Here is a 13826-nt window from a genome sequence, read left to right as displayed (position 1 = left end):
ACCATGACAAATGTATGTTCTGTATCAGTATGCATTGCTTCTGACCTCATTAAAACACCTCCATTGTAGGCTTAAGTTTTCTTTCAGAAACAGACGTGTCACAATATCCGGTCACACTTTATTTTGATGGTCTGTTTGTTGAATATGAGTTACACTGCTACATGCCAACTAATTGTCATTAGATTATAAGTAGACTGATAGGTTGGAGCTGGAGTAAGTTGACGTACTTGCAAAGTTTTTTATAATCAGTTAAATGACTAATAAAGGAGCAGTATCAGCAGATGCTAAGCAGACAGTCTACTAATACTCAAATGGACCATCAAAATTAAGTGTTACGTTACCCTATATCCTGAATTTGAAGGGGATCTTTTATGCTAAAATCACTTTTATAAGAGGTATAAACACAGTTGTGTGGAAACAGATTGTAAATATAACCAGCATGTACTGATAAACATTTATTAATTGTTTATTGATTAATTTTTCGCGGTCTCCAAAAACGTCCACAGGACGACGTTGTCAGAATGAGCCTGGGTTGGATAAACATAAAAAGGTATCTGTTAAAAGTATTGAGCTGAAAGTTCAGACACATTCTGGGGGATGTCTGAGACAATTGAATAAATTAATAATTTTCATCTTGCAAAAAAGGGCAAAATGTGTGTCCTTTAAATCATTCAAGATCAAGGGGGCGGAGCTTAGCTGAATTCTGTTAATAGTAGAGATGCACAGAAATTAAAGTTCTGGGCTGACACTGAAAATTCGGGATGTTCTTGGCTGAAAACCAAAAATACAAATGCTTTGTAATAATTAGGTCACACTTTACAATAAGGTTCATTAGTTAATGCTAATTATTGCATTTACTAAAATAAACAAACAATGAACAATACATCTACTACTGTAATTGTTCATGTTAGTTAACGTTAGTTAATGAAAATACAGTTGTTCATTGTTAGTTCATGTTAACTCATGGTGCATTAACTAATGTTAACAAGCACGGACCTGAATGTTAATAATGCATTAGTAAATGTTCAATTATGATTAATAAATGCTGTACATGTGTTGTTCATGATTAGTTCATGTTAGTAAATGCATTAACTAATGAACCTTTTTGTAAAGTGTTACCAATAATTATTTATTAATTAATGGTTTCAACTGATCAAGGATTTAAAATGCATGCAGTTGCAGTTGTTTGTTTTTGACTGAGTATTGGAAGCACAACCTGTAAAGGCTCCGCCCTCTTCTGGAAAGATTATTTGAATGTAAAGATGCACACAATATTTGGCATTGGATTTACAGCACGATAAACAATAAAAAGTATCTGCGAAATGTTTTGAGCTGAAAGTTTAGACACATTCTGGGGGATACCTGAAACAAATTAATACATTAATAAAAGAATAACTATTTTGATGATTTTCGCAATCTTTCTAAATGATACATTAAAGGGTCAATTTTCATTTTTCAAGTGTTTATTAAAAATAAATCCATCAAAAGCTTACACAACATTTTCACAGACGTAACTGAGGAAATCACATGACGATTACAATCATAAAATAATCTGAAACGGAATTAAGACAGAAAATAATCACCTGAAATCAAGATTTCATGGTTTGCTTTTCATTACAATGATTAAAAGTGCTCAAATACACAAAATCACATATTACTGCCATCTTCAATGCGGTTGCCAGTCTTTTTAAGTTATTTCACATGAAGTCATAAATCCCCACTTAAGTAAGAGCGTGTGTCCTCATAGTCAAAAATGCTTAATAAATTCAATTAATCAACATAATTAATAATAGCGTCTGGTTTTCCAGCCCATTGTTGTTTATATATATCATAATACAAGTGAAATGTGTACCGTACGTTCACAAAAGAGACATATATGAAGCGTCTGGGTGTCAGAAAAGACACTCTCGGTGAAGAAGACATCATTGTTCTTCATTTCCTCCCTTTTCCTTTATGTCTCAAAGCCTGTATTTCCATTAATCCCAACCGGACAGGAAGCAGCCGTGGATTAATACAGCACTTCCCGTTTCTGGGTTTGCGCAGCGGTTACTGGTCTTAATTTCGATGCGTTGGGCTTGGCTTCTGTCCCAGATAACCCAATGATCCTGCCTGACAGGCAAATGAGTCGGAGAAGAAAACAAAGGGAAAGAGATAAAAGCAAGAGCTCATAAAATACTTCAAAGGTCGACGAGCGCTGCGAGTCCATCAGGATTGTCCAAAACTGCAGGAAAACACATTTCTTTCTTAGTAGCTGGGACTGTTTTCTAGGTCAAATATCTAAAAATGCTTGAATTAAGATACATTTACATGGGACTCAAAAATACTTAGGGAAGTGGTAAGACAATGCTTTTAATGCATAAAACATGGTAAAAAGGGCTGTTAGTGAGGTCAGAAAGTAAACCAAGAACATAAAAACGGTATTCAAAAGGAAAACAAAGGCTATTTTTCTTTCCCCCGTTGACAGATATAGGGCTGAGTCATACACGCAGCACAATAAGGCGCGAGACATGTTTGGTGCGTGTATGACTCAGCCCTATATCTGTCAACGGGGGAAAGAAAAATAGCCTTTGTTTTGCACTTACATATGACCAAGAATTTAAGGATTAAAATGTTACAAAAATAATTTTTACATAATTATAAAAACCACTGCCTCCATGCTATAATGTCTTTTCTCAGTTTATTCATGACAATTTGGTTTTGTATAATGTTGTTATTATTAGCAGTGCTATTTATTATATGCATTTTTATATTTGTTTTAATAAACAAGTTTAGATTTCTCCACTTGTCAGGTTTTGGACCATATGGGGCATAAGAAGAGGACATGCGCTTGGATATTACTCAGTTTTTTTACCACACTTCGTCATTATTGTTCATTTATTTTTTGCTGGAAATCAGAACTGAGTTTAGAAATAGTTTTGAAACAAATCTTTGCGCTTAACAAATTATATAGGCAGATGAATGTCTTCAGTGGAGTTTCCACCATTTTCTTACTCCACGAATGTAGAGGAGTAAAGTAAAGAGGAAGTAAAAAGGCTAAATGGAGGAGGCTCGTTCTTTATCCTCGCGCTGCAGATGCTCTGTTTAACTGTTTTCTCGGTAGTGAAGTGTTCAATTTATTCACTAAAGTCCACCATGTAATTAACAAATGCATCATGGCGTTATGCAACTGAATCTTAGGGAGTGGGAGATGAGACTCTGATTTTAATGCTCAAAACACACCCATAACTCATTAAGAGAATAAAGTTAGTTACCCTGATAGACCATCTGCCAGGGTGCAGAGCACATTTTTCCATCATATATATATCCTATATAATAGCAAAAGTAGATTGGGAAACACTCTATTTTAACAATCTAGGCACAAAGTCTAAAGCGCATTGCGCAAAAGCATTAAGGGCAAGTCCGAATGCACTTTTGCTATTTTAAGGAGGGGAAAATATGCATGGTCTAACAGGGTCGAGCTTATTCTTTTAATGAGTAATAGGTGTGTTTTAAGAATAAAAAAATCAGAGTCTTATCTCCCATTCCCTTTAAGAGTCAGCTGCATCATGCCATGGAGCATTTGCTATTTATATGGTGTAATTTGTAAGTGGAAAAACTAAATGGAAAAACTGAACGCTTCACTGGTGAGAAAATAGTTAAACTGACCATCTGCAGCGCGTGGATAAAGAACGAGCCTCCTCCAATCGCCCTTTACTTTCACTTTCTCTTGCTCTCTTTTGTGGATAAGGATGTTTTATGCACCTACATTCATTAGCCTACATGTTTAATTTAGTTTGTTAAGCGCAAAGATTTGTTTCAAAACTATTTCTAAATTCAGTTCTAATTTCCAGCAAACGACTAAATGAACAATAATAACGAAGTTTGTTAAAAAAAACTGAGTTATATTCAAACACACATGCTGTGTGCCATATGGTCTAAAACCTGACAGTTGGCCAAATCTAAGCTTGTTTTTAATAAAACAAATATAAACATGCCTATAAGAAACCACACTAACAATAATATTAATAATAACATTATACAAAAGCAAACTGTCATGAACAAACTAAAAAAGCCCCCCGAGATGAAGAAGGTATGAAGGCAGTAGTTTTTATATTTATGTAGAAAGTAATAATTTAAAAAAATTATTTAAATCCTTTAATTCTTTTACATTCGTAAAGTTATTTGTGTATTGATGTACATCCTGTGTGTATTAAGCAACGTGTAAGCGAGGCACAGAAGTTTTACAAGCGAGTTATTCAAAACTATCAACGCATTAACATTGCGCTTTAACACACCTCTATTTCAGACTGAAACACCTATGAGTCAACAAAGTGGTGCAAATGGATTTGCTATTCAAACAACGTGAGGGGAAAATTAAGGTTGCGTTGGTCTGAAAATAGCAACAGGTCAGGGCAAACACGTCTTGCGCCTTATTGCACTGGGTGTATGATGCTTTTGTGCCATGCGCTTCAGACTTGGTGCTAAAATAGAGATCATTGTTTTTATTTAAGCATTAATTTCCTTAATATTTATAAATCCATATTAATTTGAAAAATCAACTCATTTTGAAGTAATTTAATTAAATTAATTAAATTAATTATTTAATTTAATTATTTTAAATCATATAAATTTAAATATATTCTGTATATTTTTTCTAGCATCATTGACAGATGATTTTTGCGTTTGTTTATGCATGATCTCTCTTAATTGCAAACATTTTATATATTTTCTTTCTCTATTAACACATGTTTTTATTTTAAAATCAAATTTTTTTCAGACTGCTTTGATTTTCTTTTAGAAATAATTGTATAAATGTATTTCTTTCTTGTGTTAAAGACAACCACGTGTTGTTTTAAAATATGTTTAGATTATTTTCTGACCTCATTACTAGATATTTTCTTTTCTGACTTGTCTGAGTTCACTCAAGGATTATTAAAGCGTTTTATTGTTTCAAAATATAGATTTAAAGGGATAGTTCACCCAAAAAAGAACAAAAATGAATTCTCTTCAAGGTGTTCTTTTATGAGTTTAAGTTTAGGACAGGATTTAGTTTGACTTTTAAAGAGGATAATCTGAAAAAAGCTAGAAAAACCAGTAACATTGACTTCCATAGTAGGACGAACAAATTCACTGGAGGTCAGTGCCATTCTTTTGTGTTCAACAAAAGAAAAACAAACTTAAACAAGTCCAAATGATGATAGATTTTTCGGTGTTTTGTGTGAAACCATCCCTTTACTCCCTTGAGCACTTTTATTTCCCAAATAAATGTACCCAAATGTAAAAATCTTTAGATGTGGGCAATGAAAAACAGAACAGAAACACAAGTGCTTATTTTTTGTTGCAGTGCAGCTGTTCTCCACATCTGGACTCATGCAGCTGCAAGCCCGTCTCCACTATCAGCTCCAATCGCAAACTGGTCAAATACCGTCATTCGGTTTTCTCCGAAAGCACTTGCTTTGTCTGACCACTGCACACTGCCTCAAATGTAATCCCTTATCCATTGTAAGTTTTTTGGGGGTTAGTGCTGGTGCAGAATCAGGCAAAGATGCTCCTCTGGTGTGCCATCAGTGCGGTCTGACTCTCTCGTCTTCTCTCTTTCTTTCTCTCCATCCGCACCTTCCAGCATACCGCACTCAACGCCAGCAGAACCAGCCCAGCCGACAGCAGCACCAGTCCGAAGTACGATATGGTGGATCCATGTGAATTAAAGGTGTACGCGACCACGGTCACAACGATGCCGGCGATCAGGACCACCACGCCGAATGGGACAGTGCAGCGGTAGCAGGACAGCTCCGCGCCGCCGGTGGCCGCCGTTAGCTGCACCTCGTTGACCAGAGGAATGATGACGGCCGGGGCTTGGGCTTGAGGCTCGTTGTTGTTGGTTTTCTCAGCCAGGATTCGCTCGGGAGCTCCAGGGATGGTCATGGTGTCTTTCAGGAGCTCGGTGGGCATCGCAGGGTCAAGGGGCAGAGTGTTTTGAGGCATCAGCCGCAGTCGGAGCCGTCTCTAATGTGAGCCCTTTTTGTTTTCTCACCTCTGCCACACCTGCAGGAAACACAAGGCAAGCTTATTTACAAAAAAAAATCTGAAAAAAAAAAAAACAGTTCACACCTGAGGCCTGTTTGGTAAAAAGAGTTGAACAAACTCTGGATTGGAGAGTGAGAATTGGGTTGACAAATCCAAAGACATGCTAACTGAGTAAAGATCAGGTTGTAAGTTGTAACTCACACATGAGTGCAAGAAACAGCCAATCACAGGACATATGAGTGCAGAAAACAGCCAATCACATGGTACATGAGTGCAGAAAACAGCCAATCACAGACACATGAGTGCAGAAAACAGCCAATCACAGGACACATGAGTGCAGAAAATAGCCAATCACATGACACATGAGTGCAGAAAATAGCCAATCACAGGACACATGAGTGCAGAAAATAGCCAATCACAGGACACATGAGTGCAGAAAACAGCCAGTCACAGGACACATGAGTGCAGAAAACAGCCAATCACAGACACATTAGTGCAGAAAACAGCCAATCACAGCCAATCACAGGACACATGAGTGCAGAAAACAGCCAATCACAGACACATTAGTGCAGAAAACAGCCAATCACAGGACACATGAGTGCAGAAAATAGCCAATCACATGACACATTAGTGCAGAAAACAGCCAATCACATGACACATGAGTGCAGAAAACAGCCAATCACAGACACATGAGTGCAGATAACAGCCAATCACAGGACACATGAGTGCAGAAAACAGCCAATCACAGGACACATGAGTGCAGAAAACAGCCAATCACAGCCAATCACAGGACACATGAGTGCAGAAAACAACCAATCACAGACACATTAGTGCAGAAAACAGCCAATCACAGCCAATCACAGGACACATGAGTGCAGAAAACAGCCAATCACAGGACACATGAGTGCAGAAAATAGCCAATCACATGACACATGAGTGCAGAAAACAGCCAATCACATGACACATGAGTGTACCGATCAGCCAATCACGGCACATGAGTGCAGTAAACGACCAATCACATGGCACGAATATAGCCAATAGACAAACGCATGACATAACACAACACGATTGTATCTAACAGCCAATCACAAGACATATCAGTGTATCAATCAGCCAATTACAACACGAGTGCAGTAAACAATCAGTCACATGACACATGAGTATAGCAAATAGCCAATCACACAACACAACACGATTGTAGCTACAGGCAAAAACAAGATCAGTGCAGCTAACTTGCGCATGGAAAAGATTCAATTTATGAATAACCTGCTGCTATAGTTAATTCAGTGTGTGTGCATATTAGCCTCGGTGTTTAAGCTTAGAACTTTAAACTAGAGCACAAAAGGCAAAATCTTTAGTTGCAGCAGTTTCGTTCTGTGCAACGTTAAGAAGCCTTTACGATTAAGTTTCCAAATGTTTTCGGCTGCTTGTGCCACTCACTCGCTTAATGTCAGGTGACTCACGCTCTGCGCAGCTTTCAACTGCAGCTCGTGCTGTACTGAACAGACAAATGTCACGTCATAACTATTGCGGCCGTTTTTTGACTGAACTAAATTTATTCTTGTTGTTTTGATCATCCTATTTTGGAGAGCTGGAAGAAATTGTCTCAATTATTTACATAAATTATTTATAATTTCGGAGATTCAGCGTGTCGGCGGCCATCTGCTCGTCATACTGAGCAGAGCAAAGATAGTTGCACCACAAGATGCCCACAAAGATCGCATCGAAAGTCCTTAGGGGAGAAAAACGCAGCGTAAATTTCAAACTACAGCTGATCAAGTCGATCTTTTTATTTATGTTGTAGTGCTGACTACCATAGTAATTTAGTGTTTGCTTTGCTTTGGCTTTCTTTGGAATTAATTATTGTGATCTCCTGATTGCAACAGAAATACGGAGAAATCTCTGTAGAATGATGGCATTTCATGCCGCTCAGCCTTATAATCTTAAAATGTGAGCAAAATAACCTGTTTTATAATCACTTTAGACATTACACTAGAGAATCATTCAGATACTAGCACTAAAGTGACGTTTGTGAATTAGCAACTGTTTCTGCTGTTCTGACCGCCATCACACTGCTCATATAACATAATAGTTTTAGTAACTCATTTCTAATAACGGATTTATTTGATCTTTGCCATGATGACAGAAAATAATATATGACTTGATATTTTTCAAAACACTTCTATACAGCTTAAAGAGACATTTAAAGGCTGAACTAGGTTAGTTAGGTTAACTAGGCAGGTAAGGATAGACTACCAAAAAAAATTTGCTAAAAGGGGGCTAATAATTTCGACCTTAAAATGAAAAATTTAAAACTGCTTTTATTATAGATGAAATAAAACAAATGAGACTTTCTCCAAAGGAAAAAATATTAAAATATTATCAGACATACTGCAAAAAGTTCCTTGCTCTGTTAAACGTCATTTGGGAAATATTTAAAAAGAAAAAAAAATAAATAAGGTAGGGGCTAATAATTCTGACTTATTATATACATATATATATATATATATATATATATATATATATATATATATATATATATATATATATATATAGGGCTGGGCGATTTTTTCAGATTAATTCGAATTTACGTTTTAAGACAATTTTTTTTTCAAATTAAATCAAGATATCACGATTTTTTTTTTTTAATAAAAATATTAGATACATCGTAATTGCACCAATGCGCTTTGGTTCACTCTCGGTATGAAGCAGGTCGCACACCAGAGGCGCCGCTCGACGATGCGCCGTGCAGTTCATATTTCAGCAGCAGTACTTTCATGTCAAATATCATGCGAATGTGCACGTCTGGTGTGTGATACTTTAAATTGTCATGTGCGTGCTGTGTCGCGGCGCTTCTGGTGTGCGACCTGCTTAACTGTCTGTCTGGTTTTCAATCAAGGTAGTGACGAACTGAACACAGAGACTAGACAGCCTAACCCAATGCATGAAGTTGTAGACATGCATCGCAGAGCTGGTGCAAATACAACAAATACAAGCATTTAAGTGTCTTCAGTTGTGTATTTTTCTTTTGTTAATACCCTTTCATCAAACGCGCTGTGGTCGCATAATACAGAGAGTGGTGCAAAGCGCATCAAATGATCGGTATTTAAAAGGGGGAAACAAGAAAAATAGAATAAATGAATAATTTTATATTAGACACACATCTGGTGCTTGTATTTGCTCTTGCTGTACTCCACAATTTCACGCATTGGGTTAAATTAGGCTTTACAGTTTCCATGTTCAGTCCTTTACTTCCACTGTATCTAAGGCAGCAGCATTACAACCTGTCATCCAAGTCAACGCCGAGCTGACAGCCAGTCTTTCCTAGGCTCAGCAAAACTTGCAAAAAAATACCTCTGTATTCCTGCAACTGCAGTATTAACACAAATGTTTTTTATTCAAATCTTCTGCCACGATTTTTCGTGAACTTGTTTTACATTTATTTACACCTTGTTGACCAATTTATGTATGGCATGGCCATTAAAATACAATGTTCCTTAACCAGATGGTTTTTCAAGTTACTTACAAAGAGATGAGGGTTGTAATGAAGAGTGTTGTAATGTTAAAAGTTGACTAGTTACACGATAAAAAAAAAAATCGAAATCGAAATCGAGAATCGGTTAAACTTTATAAAAAACCTAGATAGATTTTTTTTTTTTGCCAAATCGCCCAGCCCTATATATATATATATATATATGTGTGTGTGTGTGTGTGTTTGTGTGTTTGTGTGTGTGTGTGTGTGTGTGTGTTTGTGTGTGTGTGTGTGTGTGTGTGTGTGTGCGCGCGTGTATACCACATACAGTTGTAGTCAGAATTATTAGCCCCTTTTGAATTTTTTTCTTCTTTTTAAAATATTTTCCAAATGATGTTTAAAAGAGCAAGGAGATTTTCCCACTATGTCTGATATTATTTTTTTTCTGGAAAAATTCTTATTTATTTTATTTTAGCTTGAATAAAAGCAGTTTTTAATTTTTTAAACACCATTTGAGGGACAAAATTATTAGCCCCTTTAAGCAAAATTTTTCCTCGATAATCTAACAAGCAAACCATCAATATACAATAACTTGCCTAATTACCTAATTTAAGTTAACCTAATTTATAAGCCTATATAAACCTAATTTAAGCCTTTATATGTCACTTTAAGTTGTATAGAAGTGTCTTGAAAAATATCATTATATAAAATATTATTTACTGTCATCATGGCAAAGATAAAATAAATCAATAATTAGAAATGAGTTATTAAAACGATTATGTTTAGAAATGTGCTGAAAAAATCTTCTCTCCATTAAACAGAAATTGGGTAAAAAATAAACAAGCGGTCTAGTAATTCAGAGGGGCTAATAATTCTGACTTCAACTGTATGCAATGTATATGTTAAAACATACGCCCTACAAGCAAAAAAACAAAAAAAAAAGGCAATACTCAAATTAGTTTTACAAAGCATATAGCACCTTTCAAACATACAGACCCGGAAAATTACCGGCAATTTTCCGGAAAGGTTGTATGTGTGAACAGGCCCTTTTTGAAAATACCTGTAAATTCATTCTGGCTATTTTCCGGAAAGAGAAGTTGTAACATTACCGGTAATTTGCCGGAATGCTGCGCTGTGTGAATGCAGAAGGAAGATTGCCGGAAAGAGCGCGTGCACGTCTAGAACGTGCTGACGTGAGACACCTGCTTTAGCCAATCCGAACAGTCAGACGCATTCACGTGCGCACGGTTTATGAAAATAAAAGCCTTCGAATATTTTTCCAGACACCTTTAGCTGCTAGATGTTAGTCAAATAATGTTTCTATGTTCCTTCTTAATGCCAACTGTGTAAATAATTATCGATAGAATGTTTATGATAATCCGCTGTTTGTTTACCTTCAAGCTTTGTGTGCGCCTATGAGCGCCCATAGCGCCAGCACACACACATATCATGAACATCTCGACATGCGAAAGTGTTTTTCTATGTTTTCATTGGAGTTGTACTCAATACTGATCCATCCAAAGAGTTTGTAATGTAGTCAAATGTTTACAAACACAAGTGCAGCCGTTTAGAGGTCATTTCTGGTTAATTATGTCAGAATGTACCGGCATTTTGCGATGAATATGTGAATGCTCTTTTCCGGAAAAATTCCGTAACGTCCTCGCCTGTGTGAACAGCACTTTTTTGAATTTACTGGTAAAGTCGTTCTGGAAATTTTCCGGATATTTACCGGTATCACTGTGGGAAAGGGGCTAAAGACACAAGTATATATAATACAAATAAAAGTGATCATTTACAGACTTAAAATGCTAGATTTTCCCAAGTGTTGTATAACTGAGTATTGAAACGTTTTATAATATTTCCAATGGTATTTTTCTCATGGAGAAAGTCTTCTTTTAGTTATTGTTAAAGAATGTAAAAAACCACAACAATCAAAATGAAAAGATAAACAAAATAACTTGAATGAAAATGTGGGATCAAAATGCCTTCTAGTTGGTAGGACTCTCTGTGTGGTTGCCATGGAGTTGCAAAGCCATGCCTCGCATGTTCTGCATGTTCCTGCTCCAGCACATGTCTTTTATAGCGTCCCCTGATTGCTGTTGTATTTCAGCTTGCCTCTAAGATGTTTTGAGCGATTTATATGTGTTGCTAGGCTGGTCGCTAGGGCGTTTGTTTATTTATGGGATGCAGAACCAGTGACATACTGCAGTTTAATAATATAGCGATCTAAACAAACGTTTCGAGCGAGAGTAACGATGATGTGAGCGGTAAACACGAGGACTTCAGTGTTGTTTTGGTTGTGAAATGGGAAGAGCCCCTCAGATCCACTCGCCGACCGCAGACCAATGACGCAGACAGAGCTGCCACATTCCCTGGAGAGCTCAGCATATGACATTACAGACCGGCCCATGAAACACGAGCGGCGTATAAATTATCAGTCATTTCTCAAGGGGCTCTTTCTTAAGAGGGTCAGCAGAACTTGCAAACGCCCTGTGACACTTCTCTCCGACCGTTACGCATTACATTCTGCCCCCATAAAGAGTTTATATGTATTTTTACCATTAGAAAATGTACAATGGTTTACAGCTTTATAGTTTCTATTCTACACTGAGCATGCGCTGTTCAGAAATGTGCCAGTGTTTTGTGTTTTTCACACACACATATTTATATATGTGTATATACACAGTTGAAGTCTGAATTATTGTTTTATTATTTTTTTCAACACATTTCTAAACATAATAGTTTGCATAACCCATCTCTAATAACTGATTTATTTTATCTTTGCCATGATGACAGCACATACTATTTGACTAGATATTTTCAACACACTTTTATACAGCTTTAAGAGACTTTTAAAGGCTTAACTAGGTTAATTAGACATGTTAGAGTTATTAGGCAGGTCATTGTATAACGATGGTTTGTTCTGTAGACTGTCTAAACAAATATTGCTTAGGGGGGCTAAAAATATTGATCTTAAAATTGTCTAAAAAAAATGTAAAACTGCTTTTATTCTAGCCGAAATTAAACAAATAAGACTTTCTCCAGAAGAAAAAATATTATAGGAAATACTGTTAAAATGTCATTGCTCTGTTAGACATTGTTTAGCCTAAAAATTTCTATATTTAATTCAATTACTATTAAAGTCAAAATTATTAGCCCCCCTTTTACTTTTTTATTTTTTAAATATTTCCCAAACGATGTTTAACAGAGCAAGGAAATTTTCACAGTATGTCTGATAAACTGTTTTCTTCAGGTAAAAGTCTTATTTGTTTTATTTCGGCTAGAATAAAAGTAGTTTTTAATTTTTAATAAACACAATTTTAAGGTCCAAATTATTAGCCCCTTTAAGTTATATTTTTCCGACCGTCTACAGAACAAACCATCATTATAAAAGAGAAAATAAATCAGTTATTACAAATGAGTTAAAAAAAAAACTATTATGTTTAGGAATGTGTTGAAAAAAATCTTCACTGCGTTAAACAGAAATTGGGGAAAAAATAATTTAGGCGGCCTAATAATTCTGGCTTTAACTGTACATCTAATTTATTAATCAAACTTGTTGTTATGTTTTCAGTGTTTTGATTGATATCGAGTTTTTCTTAATGACATTTATCATATTAAATAAATGGGGGGGTGGTAAAATGTATATTGAAGTTATTTATTATTTTAATTATTAATATAATTTAGGATACAGATCAGAGCAAATTATTTCTTAACTCGTAAAGGGCAGACCCCCCCCCCATCAATTTATTACTGGGGTCAGACCCCCCTGAAACTTCCACCCTGGTTTCTACTATCATACATTTTTAGATGTGGAAAGATTTGGTTCCTCTGTGTCTTTATAGATAAATTGGTAACACTTTATTTTGATGGTCCATTTGAGTATTAGTAGACTGTCTGCTTACTATCTGTTGATACTGCTCCTTCAGCAGACATTTAACTAACTATAAGAAACTTTGCAAGTACATGTCAACTTACTCTAACTCCAACCTAACAGTCTATATATAATCTAATGTGAAATAGTTAGCATGTAGATGCAATGCAACTCAAACTCAACGAACAGACCATCAAAATAAATTGTGACCAGTAAATGTGTTGTAGTTTTAAATGAGTTTTTGTTAGTTTTTTACTTTGTATTGTACTTTTATGAACCTTCCATATGGGTAGACAAGTTAAAGTACAATCAGTAAATTAAATTATATTAAATATACTGTAAGAGTAAAATGTCGTCAATGTTTTTGAAACTGACGAAGAGGGCTTAAAATGTATTGAAAGAAACTTAAAAATGAGAATTGCATTTAACTCCATGATTTCTGTATGTACTCTGAAGGAGCATTATTTTCAAAAT

At 35.8% G+C, this 13826-nt stretch overlaps 1 protein-coding gene across 2 annotated transcripts in view; it reads right to left on the bottom strand.

Moving 5' to 3' along the window:
- Positions 1 to 1445: 1445 nt before the first annotated feature.
- tmem100a (transmembrane protein 100a) overlaps positions 1446 to 13826 on the bottom strand; it is a 14401-nt gene continuing 2020 nt past the window's right edge. The window contains exons 2-3 of one of the 2 annotated variants that reach the window (XR_015480282.1): positions 4868 to 6024; positions 1446 to 2439 (exon numbers count right to left, since the gene is read on the bottom strand). Coding sequence is in view for 1 of the 2 variants with exons in the window: in XM_087243889.1 (XP_087100015.1) it covers positions 5515 to 5964 (450 nt within the window). In the remaining variant the exon portion in view is untranslated. Of the gene's footprint in view, positions 2440 to 4633; positions 6025 to 13826 lie in introns of those variants that run through there. The other variant, XM_087243889.1, reaches the window with a different exon arrangement.

This window comes from Danio rerio, chromosome 3 (assembly GCF_052040795.2).
Source record: "Danio rerio strain M-AB ecotype USA chromosome 3, GRCz13ab, whole genome shotgun sequence".
Taxonomy (NCBI): domain Eukaryota; kingdom Metazoa; phylum Chordata; class Actinopteri; order Cypriniformes; family Danionidae; genus Danio; species Danio rerio.
Note: the sequence above shows the minus strand (reverse complement) of the source record. Positions and strands in the feature narration are given on the sequence as shown.